This window comes from Podarcis cretensis (genome assembly GCF_951804945.1).
Source record: "Podarcis cretensis genome assembly, chromosome: 9".
NCBI classification, from domain to species: Eukaryota; Metazoa; Chordata; class Lepidosauria; order Squamata; family Lacertidae; genus Podarcis; species Podarcis cretensis.
This window is the reverse complement of record NC_137178.1, coordinates 25415548-25433434: the sequence shown is the minus strand read 5'-3', so window position 1 is coordinate 25433434 and position 17887 is coordinate 25415548. Positions and strand designations below refer to the sequence as shown.

At 40.6% G+C, this 17887-nt stretch overlaps 1 protein-coding gene across 2 annotated transcripts in view; it reads right to left on the bottom strand.

Moving 5' to 3' along the window:
• SEC24B (SEC24 homolog B, COPII coat complex component) overlaps positions 1-17654 on the bottom strand; it is a 37133-nt gene extending 19479 nt beyond the window's left edge. Inside the window, exons 1-5 of one of the 2 annotated variants that reach the window (XM_079990197.1) lie at positions 17372-17654; positions 8792-9505; positions 6684-6845; positions 4033-4137; positions 780-860 (exon numbers count right to left, since the gene is read on the bottom strand). In XM_079990197.1, the coding sequence (XP_079846323.1) occupies positions 780-860; positions 4033-4137; positions 6684-6845; positions 8792-9505; positions 17372-17498 (1189 nt within the window). In that variant the 5' untranslated portion in view covers positions 17499-17654. The remainder of the gene's footprint in view (positions 1-779; positions 861-4032; positions 4138-6683; positions 6846-8791; positions 9506-17371) is intronic. The other variant, XM_079990198.1, reaches the window with a different exon arrangement.
• Positions 17655-17887: the final 233 nt, after the last annotated feature.

The window sequence follows — 17887 nt, the reverse complement described above, 5'->3', positions numbered from 1 at the left end:
TGCAAACTGTTGCTTATGAGAGCATTATGTGCCTGTAGTATAGTGAGTGTTTTAATTAACAGAGCAGTGAACAGAAAGTGAACTTCAGTTAAATATCCTGTTGTAAATTAGTATTTAACACACAATAAAGTAACTAGTAACACAACTACTGTCATTTGAGTAAATAAAAGCCCATGCTTAATTTGTATTGATTTCTAACTATTAAAACAAATATCAAATAATTCTTAAACAGGGTAGTAATAAAAATTTAACTGCAAATGAAATGAAGTAATTATATCTACTTTGTTACATATTTAACCTTCTGAATGCAATTCTCCAATAAACGTTTTGCGTTCAACTGCAACCAGAATTAAATAGTTAATTCATCAGAAGTTGAAATATGTGAAATAAAACCCCATGTTATATAGGGAAATGTCAAAGGTGTATTTTTTAAAGAATACTTTACTTGGAACTACTTATTTTCAATATGAAAACATGCAATCCTATCCACATATATGGGAATAAACCCCACTAAAATCAGATGGCTTTACCTCTAATGAAGCATGTTCAAGATTTACTACATGTTAAGGAACTTCTTATCAGTTTGAATTAATATGCAACTTGAAAAGCAGAAGTGAGTCAGTCACTTGAACAATACACTGTGCTGCATTTGAATCTCTACGCTGAGCAAATAATTTATAGAAGCTGTACTACAGATGCTTCTGAACTTTGCATTTGTATATGTGTGTGTATATAAATATAAATAAAATAAACATTAAACAAACAAAAGCATGATTCACCTGGATAGCCACCTCCTTCAAGGCTATCATAATTGTTGAGAACGGGAGATGCGCTGCTCGTAGTGGAAGAGCTGTCAATAGCTAGAAGAGAAAAACACACACACATATTCATTAGACTGGCATTAAAACTGCACATTGAGAAATGTTTATCAATGCCAGGTAAGAAGCTGTAAAGAACCCTTAGGAACTTAGTATTTAGTGGTAATTTCATATGTTTATCAAACATAGGATTTCAGTCTTAATCTTTGTTAATAGCAGTTGCCAAACTGAACTAAAAATGCATGGGGGCGGGGGGAGTTAAAAAGGACAAACTCCAGTTAAGAAAAAAATAACCTCAGAAGCTTTTGGTGATTATAATTCATTTTACATATCCTGACTTCCCATTGCTGGACTTTGGAAGCAATTCTACTTCAAAGTTAAAGGATTTGCAAGCATAAACAAAAGCCTGGAGGCACTTTAAGAGTCTAGGCAGAGGGAAAAGAAATGCCCTCAGCACTTAATGGAAGCACCTTGAATTTATTTGATATTCTGCTTCTGCATATTTTTTGTTACCTTATAAGTCACTATGAGACTTTTTTTGTAAAAACCAACGAATAAATTTAATAACCAATAAATGAGGAGGAGGATAATGTTGATGATGATGCCAGGGTTCCTGCTTACTGCAAATTCTCTTGCTTCCTGACTCCATCTGAACAGTCTACTTCAGGAGCACACATTTGCGGGGTACAACTGCTAAATACACTCACACAAGGTTCCCATTTTACTCAGTGAGATATATACCAGAAGAACAGCTAAGTTAAAGTCTGTTAAACACACACACAATAGACTGGAGCTGAAGATTCCTTTTCTATTTGGATCCAGCCCTGTACCTTTATGGCATCCTGAAAAACTAACACCTAAGAAAGTATAGAGAAAAAAGCACTTCGTAAACAGTGGTGCTGAAAGGCCATGAAATGCCTGCTGTAGTGTTTGGAATTTTCCTACGCAGAATTTGAACTTTGCATATTAATGTCCAAGACTGTACCTCTTGCATTTCACGACCCTTTTGCCATTTGCTTCTGAAGTTTGACACAAATAAAATGTACATCATTGGAAAACTTAAAAACAAGCAGCTCAATATGTTTTAATTGTACAGATGCCAATGTTATTTAGTTTTCTCTAAGCCATGAATTGCTTGAGTATCCCCTAATTTGCTATGTTCAGGAGATTGAATGCCTCCAGAAAAGCCCTGAAATATAGTAATTAGCTGTAAGCTTTTAATCTGCTTTAAATGGATTGTACAGAGATGGATCAACTGTAGAAGCAAAGTGATGAGTCTACTTTTTCATCCAGAAAAACTTTCAAGCCACATTAAGATGCAGAACTGAGAACTCTACATTATAGTGACGCCATATACAGTAAGCCCGCAACTTACACACATTTAACTCATGCACATTCAGCTTTATGCACTTGGCAAATATATATAAATAAATTAAAAGGGGGTGGGGTTCTGGGGAAAACAACTTTTGGCAATCCTGCCTGCCACTGAACCCAATGTGTTTTGACTGTATGTGATTTCGGCGTTAGGCGGGATCCCCGGAACATAACCCCTGCGTAAGTTGTGGGTTTACTGTATAACAATAAAATAGAGAATGGACAATGACAGGCAGTACATTCTTTTTGCTATACTGAAATGAGGAATGTATTTGTGAGGATTAATACAGGAGAAATACCATTTGAAAAAGCCATGTTCAGCATTAATAACGAAGAAAAGCCCCCAAGCCACCAACAAATTATTAAAGGCATATCTGTTCATGTTTTCAATATTTCCATGCACCACGTGCAGCATACCGTACACATGTAGCTTAACAACACTACCTCCCAGATTTTAAAATAAACCCATTTCGTTTTCATTTATTAATTTGTGGTAATTTTAAAAAAAATGTAGACTTTGAAACAACATGTTTATTACTGAAATTACTGTCAATATAATTACCAGCTATGTCAATAGTATGCATGCCATTCTATATACCACAATATAACTTTGGTAGTTTGAAGTTTAATAACCTTTTTGGTTTCAAGCATCTCCAGGTTAACCAAAACTTATTAAATCTGAAATAAATTTCTGCACTACATATTCATTGCAACAGGAAGAGAGCCAAACAAAATATTTTGGCAAATATGTTACCATAATGGAGGTATGTTAAGGAAATGTTTGTCTGCACAAGAAAACAAACAACAAACGGCCTCAAAAAGTATTTCTGTGTTCTGTCTTTTGGTTATTTGTAACTTTCTCACACATGAAGAATGTCAAAATACTGTAGTTTTTTTAACAATAAAGGGGGTAGCTTTATGTTTAAAGGTAAAGGTAAAGGTACCCCTGCCCGTACGGGCCAGTCTTGACAGACTCTGGGGTTGTGCGCCCATCTCACTTAAGAGGCCAGGGGCCAGCGCTGTCCGGAGACACTTCCGGGTGACGTGGCCAGCATGACATCGCTGCTCTGGCGAGCCAGAGCCGCACACGGAAACGCCGTTTACCTTCCCGCTGGTAAGCGGTCCCTATTTATCTACTTGCACCCGGAGGTGCTTTCGAACTGCTAGGTTGGCAGGCGCTGGGACCGAGCAGCGGGAGCGCACCCCGCTGCAGGGATTCGAACCGCCGACCTTTCGATCGGCAAGTCCTAGGCGCTGAGGCTTTAACCCACAGCGCCACCTGCGTCCCTAGTTTTATGTTTATAGTAGGACAAATGAATATCATTGGACAATCTGGACGCAGTATGTTATACATGTCCAAAACTGCAATTTTAAATAACAACACTTTTATTGATGAGTGTCCATTACAACTCTTTTTTCATTCCATGGATTATGGAATACCACTCATTAAGGAGTAATTGTACTCCTTAATGAGTGGTATTCCATAATCCATGGAATAAAAAAAGAGTTGTAATGCTCTAAACTGCTTGAGCCAGTTTAGTTGAACATATTACTGTACTCCTAGTCATCAAATTAAGTTTTACTCAGAGCGGACCCATTGAAATTAGTTAATATGACCAATTTAGGTTAATTAATTCCAGTGGATCTACTCTGAGTAAATCTTAATTGCATACCACCCTATATTATTAGCTACTAAATGCAATGCATTTTTCCTTCAATTATTTAGACTGTTTAAGAATCAGGATACTTAGTGTTATGTACTTTTGTTCAGGGGATGGAATAAATGTTATCAAAATTGGGTATGAAAGTGAGAAATACTGGTGCAAAGCTTAAAGCAGACCTGCTTCCTCATCCTCCTCATCCTCTTCCTCATCATCTGAACTTGATGACAAGGGAGTTGCTGGAGAGCTAGCTTGATTATTAACATATCCACCATACTGCATGCCTGTGAAGTGGAAAGCACAAATACAAGAATCAGACACACAGAAAAGGTGAGAAACTGAAAGCACAAATCAGAGCATTAAGTGACAGCAAAACCAGGCATTACAAAAGACACCCAAACATGAAAAGTGAGTTACCCAATCCATACCAGGAAAGTTTTGTCTTTACGGAAAAACAGACTTTTTATTGCAGTAGTTTGGTTAATTATTAGCAGTAGACAAAGAAATTTAGTAGAATTAGAACACACAGTTCATCCTCCAGAGATAGTGAAACAGCTCTCTTAATTCAGAGAATTTTTTTAAGTAGTTGAAGTAGTTTTGAGACCTGTTTTTTAAAAAGTTGGGTGGATTTCACATTTTGACATCGTGATATTAATTGCCCATTGAGGAAAAAACAGATTTCACTAGTTATCATTAGCATATAGTGCTAATATCAATTTCAAAAGTACTAATACTTAATGAGTGTTATTTTTCCTTAATCCACACAACTTAAACTTCCAAATGATGTCACCGATGCTCCACATAACGGGTCACACTTTAAATGAATTTTTGACTCTCTCTCTCTCTATGAAAAGTTACTTATATTCACAAACTGAGCATAAGTGAATGGAAATGCCACTTCTGGTCACAGAACCTCTTTCCATTTATAGAATGGAACCTTTTGATCGAATACAATGAATATATACACCGCTGGCAAAAAGCATATCCATAAAACAAAGGTATTATTAAAGTGTTTCTAAGATCAACAGAATACTTTTTTGTTGCCAGTCAGTTTTCATTTAGCAGAACCTATACAAATATAGAGCTTGAGACTGTGAGACTTGGATACCTAAACGATAGTCTCAACCTTCATATACCCAACCAATGACTGCACGTTGCAGGAGGCCTGCAGATAGCACCTACTCAAGAGATCTGTTCCATATCATGTAGGCATTGAGCCTTTAGTGTGGTGACACCTTCCCTTTGGAACTCCCTCCTGTTAAATATTAAAAAGGTGTCATCTCTGTTGCCTTTACAATGCCTACCAAACACCTTCCTTTTTCAACAAGCCTTTTAAGTGGAGATTCTTATCTCAATCTGTATCTGTACTGGATCCAAATTTGTTTTTATTGTGGATGTTTCATGTAGGGGATTTACAAATAAAATAAATTTCAGCTAATATCTTAATATATTTGCAGCGTATTAGTCTCTACATGAATAGTACATGTAAGAGTCATAACACAAAGGCTTTATAGCGTGCCAGGGTTAAGTTCACAAACACATGCACAGTTCAGCTGTGCTTACTTCAATGAGACTTGCTCCTGAGTGAACTTGCAAATAATCAAGCTGATTAGGTGTGGGGATGGGAAAGGAATTTACCAGTTAAAACACAGAGTGGACAACTATAATATAAATGTGGTAATAAGGAAGAATTAAGAAATTGGTAATATTTTTTCTACTATTGGTATATCAATCTAAGCTATGACAGCACATCTGTTATATCTGCATACCGAAGTCGCTCACAATGAACTCAGATGAAACTAGGGGAGGGAGAATACAAAAAAGAAACCCTGTGACCCCCTTTTCTCAGATTTAGGCTGAATTACTATTCATACCTTTGAAACCTTGACACCAAGTTACAGAATTAAGTATGTCACCTGAGGTGCTTTAAGGCAAAGAGGTGACTTAAAAATACTACCCTCTAAATCTGTTTGGATGTCTTAGCTATTGCAGAATGCCATGGTCTGTCCAATACTAAGAACAGGTTGCCAGTAACACATTACACCAGTGATGTGCACTGGTCCCCTTCCATCTTTCATATCAATATAAGGTAATGATACAGACTTATAAATCCCTAACTGATTTGAAGCCATTTATTACCATGCTCTCCACCCCTCTGCACCATTACAATCTCCAAAATCAAAACAGCACCTTCTTAAGACATAGTAGAACTTGTATAGCAGCATTCTTTGTAGCTGTCTTATCAATACCTCTCCCTCAGAAACTTAAAAAGTCAGACTAATACTATTTACCAAAGCACTGGCTACAAACTCTTAAAACTTTATGTGGTGGTCCCTGGAGCTCCCATTAAAAGGCTCACATTCAGCCAAGCCTACTGATTTCTGAATATATTTCGACTATATTTCTGTAAATTTACCATACATACATCATCCTTGTAAAAGGCTCCTACTTGAAAAGTATGATTCTGCCTCTTGCAATTGTAATTTGACAACTGAGTAGGTTGTCTTGCACATATCTTTCTAGATATACAAATGGAATCTGTGCTCACCTTGAAATGAGAATGCGAAAGTAAAGATGCTTTCTCAAGCAGCTTGCATACAGTGCGAGTGTATATATTATAAAACACAATGTATCTTAAGATATAAATAAACACAGTAACAAGAGCCAAATCTTACAGAAGTGCTGGCTAGAATTAATATTAAATTATTACTTGCACTGGGATAGATGAGCACATAAAACCGAGAAAAATGAACTCTTTAGAAATCATTAATTTCAAATTGTAGGGCAATTTCAAAATGTAGACACTTTAATTCATCTTCTAGTTTTATACCTTCTTGAAGCAAAGGATCAGATGGTTGTGTAAGGGAAGAGGAAGTGGTGGGCTTCGTTGTCTTTTCCACAACAGGTGTTCTTATTGAAGTAGTAACAGCTGAAGACGCTCCCTGGGCAGGTTTTATATGCGGAATATTCTGGTTTACAAGATGCGGTGACCCTGAAATACGAACCAAAAAGTGGGAAATGCACATTTATATTTTGAAATGTAACTGGCAACAGTTACATTGATTAACGGATTTCACAGTTGAAACCATTTAAGTCTGCTGCAGCAATGAAAGTTTTGTAGCTAACAGATTTACTGAGGCACAGAATTTTATCAGATACAGTGGCACCTCTGGTTACAAACTTAATTCGTTCTTAACCTGAAACCGTTCTTAACCTAATGGGGCCTCCCGCTGCCACCACCACCGCGTGATTTCTGTTCTCATCCTGAGGTAAAGTTCTTAACCCGAGGTACTACTTCCAGGTTAGTGGAGTCTGTAACCCGAAGTGTTTGTAACCCGAGGTGTTTATAACCCGAAGTACCACTGTACATGATTATTCTCGGTTTGCAAGAATATAGATTCACATGGACATATACCGATTGAGAAAAATACTGTCAACTGCTGGCCAAACTGCCATGACAACTCTATATTAAGTGTATGTGATGCATGCCAAATAAAGTGAGCCTTCTCAACAGGAGTTAACAGGTTAAAACACAATCTTCCTAGCATTACTATGCTAAATGAAACACTTCTAATGAGGAGATCACTGTTTAGATTGAGATTTAAACAAACAGAAACAAACTTAATGATGAATTCTAGTCCAGAAAGTTCATGTGGTAGTCTTCCTTTTAACTTCACCCCCCCTTTTTTTTTAAGATTGGTGATGATTGATCATCAGTATGCACAACCACTGCTGCTGCTACTTATACCAGGGCATGTCATTTTAGGGAGTGAAACTTAATGCTTGCAAATTTACTCGGGGGGGGGGGGGTCCTTTAAAACATTTTGGGTGTATTATTTTTGTGTTTGGGCAAATTTCACTTGGTAAGTCTATGTTTGATGAAGAAGCACAATTCCTTGGCATTTGGAAAACCAAGAAAATTTAATTTTACCTTTGAAAATGTCATGTAATTCTTAATAATAATAATAATATATAACAATAATGATAATATATAACTGCAAGTGATTTGGAATATAACTTGCCAAGTAGAATCTATGATTCTATTATTCTACTTGGCAATCATTTTTAGTGATTTCCATGCAACTTTACACACATTTTAATTACCAAGCAAACCTAAATTATATTAATTTAACCAAAATATCTTTTGAAATCCTAAGGCATGTTACAACTTTTTAGCACCCCTCATTTTTGGAATTTGAAAGTTGAAAAATTTAACACACACATATGTATATGAGAGGGAGCAAGAGAAATACAACACAGAACTGAGGACAAGCATTTAAGAAAACAAAGAACTAGTCTCTAGTCCCCGTGCACACTGGTGAAGCACATATAAAAGCATGCCCTGTTCCGACCCCATTTTGTCATCTTGCGGGTCTGAAAGGAACCATGCTTTAGCGATTTTGTGTAATTTGGATGCTCCTAAAAATGGTTGCTGCTTATATATTAAAATTAACACTGCCTGAATTTCTTACATGCTCAGACATGAACCAATCAAGTCACTGTAATACATACATCAGCCTTGTCTATTCCAGGCAATATGATTTATTAGTATCACTTTAAAAAAAACAACAAATTAATTGCATGGAAGCAGTCAAATTCAAAAACATGACTGTACGTATGTGCTAAACAGTATTCTCACGCTGCACAAACCAGAACATGCTCCTAAAGTACATAATAAGCACATCTGGCGTAGCTCAGCCTGGACTAATGGGGGAAAGGATCTTTATTTAAGCAAAGGAAAAAAGTGATGGAAAAAGTGCTTGAGGTAATGGAGCTTGGTGAGGTAAAGTGATGGGTAAGATTCAGCTCTCTTCATCAACACACCCCTTTTGTTGTAAAAAGTAGATCCCTCCCAACCTTTTTTTAAACATGAATGGTGCAGATAAACGAATAGATAAATGTAGTGTGTCACATCCAGTTTGGTTCCTTGTGCAATACCTGTGCCTGCCGAGTTGCTTGCTTGTGGCAAGGATCCTGCAAAGCTTCCGCTATGATTTTTCTGAGCCAGCTGGAGCTCTGGGGCAGACCATGTTGCAGAACTTTGACTCAAAGGAACCCTCTGCTGCCCTGCAGGTGGTGCTCTATTTTGACTGGAAGAATAAGCATTTGCCTCTACTGGATGTCCAAAAGCTGGTATGTTATGAGAAGCAGTCACTTGCCCATATGGACTGCCGATGGACATAGAAGGATATGAAACGTTAGGATAAGCAGCACTAGAGGCAACAGGTGTGGCATAGGGACCAGAAGGAGCAACAAATCCCTGAGATGGAACTGAAGAGCTGGCAGAGTGCAAGGCTGAATTACTATAGGGACTACCAAACGAGGAATATGACTGTGAAATGCTGGTATGTAACTGGGACGCTGACGAAACCATTCCTGGGACAGGTCCAGATGATTCTACAATATGAGGTTCTCTATTGTACAAGTACTGTGATCCCTGCATGCTCAACATCTTGGGAGTCATAGAAGATGCATTAACATTTTGTGCCTGTGCTGAATAGTGGGCAGAATAATAATCAGCACCATAGTGGTTATCCAGCTGCGAAGGGATAATGTTATTGGGCACTTGTGAGTAGTGTCCTGATGGAGCACTATAGCTCTGAGGATGTGATCCATATCCAGGAGAGAACGGCATCTGATTTTGCATTGGACCTGGGGGGAAAGGGAGAAAAATCAGTATATTAAAGTTGCAGGGATCATCTCTTTAAATGATGTCAAAACACTTAAAGACACTATGGTAGTTAAGCGGTACATAAAGTGTTAAAAAAATAATTTTAAAAGTCATGATATACACCTCTTAAAAATCATTAGTGGCTTTTTACTATTTATTTTAACTACAGTATACATATTTAAAATGTCAAGTGGTTTACATAAAAGCATATCAAGATTCAGTTTTCCTAAAAACCTGGGAAAAATGACATTTAAAAATGTAACATTTTGTAATACATTCACTCATCTGGAATACGTCCAAGCAGTAACAATGCAGGCAGCATGTTACAAACACACACTTTTGTAACAACCTGGGCAATTACACAAGTAGTAAACCTTAAAGCAGTATAGATTGAAATTTCATGTGTCACATGTGTATCAAAAACAGTATTATATATAACTGATGTTATACTGTAGAATGGCATCTATGCAGTGAAGAGTTTTCCCAGAAAGGCAGCAGATTGTGCTATTCAGCTATTCTGGGTGCCAAAGGCAGCTTATAATTCTGGGCCATCTTGCAATAAGAACCAGAGATGTATACTTATAATTCCGCACCCTATTTTGCACACAAGAGCCAGAGTGACAAAAGAACCTATATCAGGGTATAAATATTTTAATTAAAACAAACAAGTAAAAATCTGGACTAGGGGTATTTGGTGAGCTTGGCTCTGTCCTGGGTGTGGGAAATATATAATTTCCAACCATGATTATGTGTTTGCTTTGTAAAACAACAGTAACCAGCTATGACTTGTATCCATGTCTATTAGAGCTAATGAAGATCAGCTAGACCCGCTGCTAATTTACATGATGTTATCTGAGCTTATGCATAATTTACTCAGAAACAAGTATGCCAACTTTAATAGGACTTACTCAGTGACAGACAGTGACCTCTTTGTAAATATTTATATCAGGCTGTAAATATTTATATCATGCTCCTGATAGTCTCAATACTAATTATAAGTGATGCTTAGGAGAGAAGCTACCTTAAACAGAGTCAGACCATTGGTCCCTTCAGCTCAGTATGGGCAGCAGCTCTTACAGAGTTTCTGAAATGGCTCTTTTCCAGCCCTGCCTGGATAGGCCAGACACTGAATCTGGGACCTTGTGCATGCAAAGCATGTACTCTATCACTGAGCTATGGCCTTCTCTCCAATCATACTACTAGCAGTACTAGTAACATAAGCTTAGTTCACACATGGAATTTCTCAAACTTACTGAGTCCCATTGTATTTAACAGGGCTCATCTCCCAGTTAAGTGTATACTGGATTGAAGTCATAATTCATCTTTATCCGACTAAAAGAACCTAGAAATTGGGATTTCACCTAACTTATTTCAGTGTCAGTCCCAGCAATTACATACTGAATAACTAGAGAAATAAGGATCATTAGTACAGGTTAAGAGAAAGTACTTTAAAGGTCACCTTACACCAATGGTGGCTAAAAACACTGGCTAAAATGATTATGACACTACCAATCTGCTGCTTATCACAGAGGTTGTGAAACTGCTCCATCTTAGCACACATCACCTGATTAGCACTGAGAGCAAGCTTCACTGAAGGTGAGATGTCGGTATCAACATCAAGCAGCTGAGAAACCACCCTAAAAGTAGCTCCTCTCACCATCCATTAGGTGCTGGGCACTGAGAGGGAGGCCAACCGACTTCAAAAGGGGCCCCATCTAAGTGCCCATCAGCTGCTCAGCACCAAAAGCAGCCCCAATAAATTGCTGCAATAGAGTCCCTTTACCTTTACAGAGTTCCCAATGGGAACTCTCTTGTGCAGCCAATACAAGTCACATCTTTACCTGCCCCACACCTTATGTAACATATGTCATCCAGTGTTGGGCACACAACCATATTTTAGGGGAAACCGCCTTGCAGGCCTTATTAGGCTCATGGGCTGGAGCTTCCCCACCAGGGACTTAGTCCAACATCAGAAAGAACAAAAATGGCCTTTGTACTGATCGCCTTTGAGGTACCTTCCAACTCTATGAATTATATTTTCTAGAACAAAACCCAAGATGTGTGGAACATATAAATTTTGTCTAATTCCCTGCCCACAACTGTTATTCAAGAAGCACAAGTCCTGTAGCACTGTAAAGACCACCAACTTTTTGTGACATGAGTTTTTATAGGCTAGACTAGAGTCTATTTCTCAAGGTATGATCACTGAATCGCTGTCCATGAGGTTTGGAAACACTAGAGTAGTTTGTTTTCTACTCAGAAGTCATGATGAAATCAGATTCATTTGGGGCTTTCAGAATTGTCCAAGTTTTATTTTTAAAACTCCTACTAAAAGGAGAGGATACAATCTGCCAATTATAACATTTCCAAACTTTAAACTATTGCTGATTTCAGACGTGGGCTCACTACAAGCAGCCTACTGGGAGCACTATCCTATACACACTTACATAGGAATAAGTCCCACTGAACTTCTGAGGAACCATGCATAGATAGGCTCAGGGTTTAACAGACACTGAACATTCACTTAACAAGGGCTCTTCTGCTTACTGTACTGCATATATAACATTTTATTTGCATTTCTAACCACCTAAGCAATTTTACAAGGAGTGGTTACTCTTTAGGATAAAGCAAGCATTCTGAAAATTGTAAACTGCTCATCTGACATAGAAGCCTGTCTAAAGGAGAGAAATATACAGCCCTGACCTGCCACTTAAATGAAGCTCAGCTCAGCATGCCCCCAAACTAGCACAGAACCCAATTAGACACCCTCCAAAACTCCCCATGAAGCATCTCCAGGTTGCTGCATCTCCACACCTTTAGACTTTGTACTAATAGTAAACTTTAAAAGACAGCCTCAGATTCATCCTTATTGACTCCTTCACTCCAGGCAGAAAAAAGGGAAGGGCTACTTATCAGAGCTGGGAGGGGCAAGCACAAGGAGATGCATTGTGTATACATTTGTAGATTGCTGCCAATATAACTTTTCAGTTATTTAGCTACACCAACATGGAAATATCATTTATAACTTGAAAGAGTCTATTCTCTTTTCCTATAGTGAGAAAGCCCCCTAAGAGAGCTGTTGGACTAAGCAGGCATACTGTTTTAAGAACAGGACTTTATCCTGGAGTCCAGAGAAACAAGCTTAAGTACTCCGATCAGTAATAAAGTATTTGAATTCCACCAAATTCTTCATTTTTCATCACAGTTTACTTTTGAGGAATATTATAAGCCCAACACATACTACCATCCTCTTCAATCTTTTGCACCTGTTCATCTGCAATGGCCACACTTGGATATTTGCCCACAGTTTCATAAATCATGGTTTATTTAGCTGTAGGTGGGCACCATGGAAATACAGTGGTACCTCAGAACTCAAATGGCTCTGTTGTCAAACGTTTCGGCTCCTGAAAGCCGAAAACTCAGAAGTGCTCTGGTTTTCGAATGTTCCTCAGAACACGAACATCCGACGTGGCTTCCACTGTGCAAAAACCTAGCTGTCGGCCAATCAGAAGCCGCGCCTCAGAAGTCGAACGGTCTTTCAGAAGAGATTACATTTGAGTTCTGAGGTACCACTGTATATGGCTTTGTCACACCTCCCACTCGATTCTAGCCTAATGCACCAGCTTTGGCACAGAAATTTTGGCTTGTATTAAAGCTAGCACTTCCAAATCAGACAACTCTGGCTTAATGTCAGTTAGCAACCTAGGACAGTCAACTTGAATCAGATCCTCTGTTGTAGACCAAGGAGAAGGAAACTGGAAGCATCTGCTTCCACTTTTAATGAGAGTTCCCAATTATGTCTGAACTTGAGGGACTCTGGTTATTCTTAACTGTGGTTAGTCCACACCCCAGGATCATAAGCTACAATTTGATCCTGTCTTTTAACTTGAGATCCCAAAATCTGGACATAAGAGGAAACCCAAGTTAAAAAGTGGAAGCAGATGTTTCCAATCTCCTCCCCTGGCAAATGGTGGGTGCACATGAGGTTGAGGTTTGCAGAAACCTCGTGTAATGCTACACTAGTGTTTAGTTTTACATCCAAAAGGGCCCACAATCTGCTTGTGCAATATTTCTCTCAATAAGTTGTCTGATAGAATATGAATTCTGAAGCACAACCAAACTGCACACCTGAGCCAACGCTTACCATTTTGCTGCACTGTAGTAAGTTTATTGTCACAATGCAGCAAAACAGGGAGCATTGCCTTATCACTAAAGTAAACAAGTCACTTCCTCTCCCATTACTAACACCCCCCTCCAAGATACACATTCATTCCGCATTTGGCTCAGCCCTATTTGCAACAGCTGCAATATGATTCTGCACCAAGCAAACCTGATTCCCTTCATTACAACCAGTTATAGCTAGTGCACATGCATGCTTGGCTCATCTACAGGCCAATAAGAGCTGAAAAGTTGTAATGGAAGAGGGCAGGTATATAACTTGTACTGTCCCTACCCCCCCCCCCGCCCCCCAGAGTGGTATGGAAGACTCTACCATAGAACAATTGTGTTGGGCAGGTATACACGTAAGCTATAGGACCTTCAACCATCTGCTACAGCATGAAACTATAAAGAACTCACAACTTGCTCACTACTCTTCAACAATAATAATAGTTAAGTTTAGTGACAGGTATGTGTTTATTGGTCACATGTAACCCACAATTTACCCAAAGAACATGTATACTGGTCAGTCAGTTGCTTACGCTGAGACCTCTGAGATGTATGTTGGGCAAGTCACCTTATTTCTGCCTTAATGGAGGAACAGTGAATTTAGCGTAGGTTTATGACATCTAAAAACCTCAGCTCTAGCTACTGCATAATCCTACTCTCCAAAGTTCATTTTTAAGAGGCACAGCATTCCCACACCTCTAGCAAAGGCCCCACAGAATAAAACTGCTAACAACAGTAACGTGATGCCCTATGATTTGCCACCAAGCAAGAATCATGTCCATCAAGAAGCCAACAAGCCTTTCTAAAACCATACTTTTGAGACCATGTATCTAAAAACTATCATACATTTAACAATGTCTTGTCTTCCAAGGGTAGCCAAAATAATTAAAAAATGAAAACCACATGAGAAGTCTTTGCCATTACCTGCTTGCAACAATGAGGGCTATAAAATAATGGAATCTTCAGGATCCTGACAAAAATCCTTGAACTGAAATAAACCATATGAAATACGTGGTTTGGCTTACTCTTTTAAATGTTAGCTAAAGACTTTCTTTTGTTCATGCAGATTTATTCAACCACCATATCTGGTGAGTAAACTGCTCTAGATAAGTTTGTTTATTCAAACAAGCTTACATTACTGTCAGCAGCACTTAAGTTATTTTAACTGTATTTAGAAACTTGTATTTTTGCCATAAATACTTTCTTTAAAGCTTTGAGAAAACTCCACAAATCTTTGGCAACATTGACAAATTTACACTGAAATCCAAACCTTGGCCAGGCAGCAGTGAGGCTTAATAGAGCAGTGGGTCAACCACATCATCCACAGCTATGCTGCTCACCCTGGCTGGGTGTTCAGTGGACAGAATAGGAAATTCCCCTCATGCGGAGTGACACTAGATTCACACCATCTTCCCAGCCCAAAATGGGGCTGGGGACTCGATTGCTATATAAATCTGTAGCTATCTTACTAAGCCCTCTAAATGGTTTTTGTTGTCATTGTTGTAGCAAATAACTTTATTCTACACATACCAAGACATATGCAATTTTGATAATGCATACTTGTTCAAAAGTTACAATCTAACCCAAGAATCTTTCATGAAACAAAAGCCTCCCAACCAAAAGGAGCAAAGCAGACTATTTGTGGTATGTTCTGTGTAACGTAACTGCTCTGCAGAATCAGAGCAAAGACTCAACTAGTTCAGCAACCTGTTTCCAACAAAAGCCATCCAGCTGCTTCTACAAAGCATGCAAACTGTAGAAAGCAGCAGCCATCCCTCTCTGTTTCCTTCACCACCTATTGTTCAGAACTATACTATGTATCCTCCAAGGATCTATTTAACTCTGGTTGACTATGAGACAGTGACTGTGTTGTATGACGTAAGAATGTTTGACGATAAGAACATTTGTTTACATTAGCTCAAAACACACTTTATTGGGAAATAGCTTTAAAAACCACAGTAGGACAACTATAGCACTTTATTCAAGATCCCAGAGTAAGAAAAAGTTACCTTCAAGCTAAAAACAAGCAGATCGCTCAAAAACAAAATCTCCAAATTAGGTGAATGTACAAAATGGGGGGGGGGGGGATCTAATGCAAACAAACGTAAAGCCAATCACACATTGGGGCAAAATCTCTAATACTGATCTACACAATAAAGAAAATGAATGTGTCCATTTAGAACAGAACAGCACAAAAAAGTTGATGTCAGAGATTTGTTTTGCAAACAAATTAAAAATAAGAGATATATGTCTTTCCATAAATTTATGGTGTAGATGCAATATGGAACACGGACTGCACTGTGTCAAGAAGGCCACCAAAAACCTGGAAAAGGTGCAAGAAAGTCTCACGAAAATTACTGAGGGATTGGAGCACTTTTTAAAAAACCAAAGTTCCTGAAACAAAGTTCTTAACTCGAGGTACTATTTCTGGGTTAGTGGAGTCTGTAACCTAAAGCGTCTGTAACCTGAAGCGTATGTAACCCGAGGTACCACTGTACATCTTTATCCCAAGCATAATTAACTTCAAAAGGTGTGTCAGTGATCATCGACTTAGATGACTTTAAAGGGAGATTAGAAAATGTCAAAGGGTAGCACCACCAATGGCTATTAGCAACAACAATTAAATGGAACCTCTCTGTATTGTACATATTGTAAATTTTGGCAGTCTTCCTTTCTACAGCCCCAAAGGCCCTTCTGAGGTTTTGTTACAATCAAGCAGCGTGTAAGGTAAAGGTAAAGGTACCCCTGCCCGTACGGGCCAGTCTTGACAGACTCTGGGGTTGTGCGCCCATCTCACTTAAGAGGCCAGGGGCCAGCGCTGTCCGGAGACACTTCCGGGTCACGTGGCCAGCGTGACATCGCTGCTCTGGCGAGCCAGAGCCGCACACGGAAACGCCGTTTACCTTCCCGCTGGTAAGCGGTCCCTATTTATCTACTTGCACCCGGAGGTGCTTTCGAACTGCTAGGTTGGCAGGCGCTGGGACCGAGCAGCGGGAGCGCACCCCGCCGCAGGGATTCGAACCGCCGACCTTTCGATCGGCAAGTCCTAGGCGCTGAGGCTTTAACCCACAGCGCCACCTGCGTCCCCTCAAGCAGCATGTAGATCCCATGAAATAAACGTGTATGTATGAATGCATGCCTTGAGCCAGCAAAGCCTTCCAATGCCGTTTTCTGACGTGCCTTCGTGCTCTTGCCAGTTCCATTTTCAAAAGCAACCGCCCTGCCACTGCTGAATACAGGGTGCAGAACCTAACTTTGGGGTGCATAGGGACGGGGGGTGGGGGTGGGGAGCGGAGAATCCCAAAAGCAGGGCGCAAATCCCACCACCAAAGAAACCCCCATGGAAATTATGATACCCTGAAAGCCTTTAACATTTCCACGCTCGAAGTCAGCCTCCCTCCCTCTTTCTGCCCCACAACCTGCCCCTCACCTCCCGCTTGCTCCAACCCAGGACCTCCCCAGGGGGCTCCTTGCATCACCCCTTCCCGCCAGCCTGGCACGCCTCCCCTTCCCATCAGGAGCTGCCTTTGCCCCTCCCGGCTGCCCCCCCCCCACTTCCCACCTTCGCCCCCTGCACTGTGGGCCGCCCCCCCTCCTACCCCCCCCCCAGGCCCCGCGCTCCCTTCAGCCTCAGCCCCTCTCCGCCGTCCTGGGCCCGGCTGGCCCCGCTGCTCCCTTACCGTTCTGACACAGCCCCACACCGCCCGAGGCTCTGAGGCTGGCGGGCCCCAGGCTGGGCCCTCCCGGGAAGGAGGCGCCGGCGGAGCCGAGGGGCGGCGGGGGGAAGCCTGTCGGGGGCACCGACATGGCGCGGCTCCTCCCCTTCCTCGGCTACTCCGGAAGGCGGCGGCGTGGCCCGGAGGAGAAGCAAGGCCTCCAACGGAACCGACTCTGAGAGGAACGCGCCGAGGACTCGCGACGTCGTTCCTCGGAAACCGACGCGCGACGTCTCCGCCGGCGCCGCTCCTTCGCAGCAGCAGCAGCAGCAGCCCCAGCCCACAGCGACCCCTAGAGGCGGCGGCCAGCGCGAACGCTTCCCTCCGCCCACGGGGAAGATTCGCGCTGGAACTTCTTGGCGGTTCTCTTCGCCGTCAGCGCAGGGCACTCCGCGCATGCCTGATGGAAAGGCCCGCTGTTTGAAAGGGGGAGGGAGGGCTGCACCTGTATGCGTGCAGGTAACGGAATGAAGCGGGATT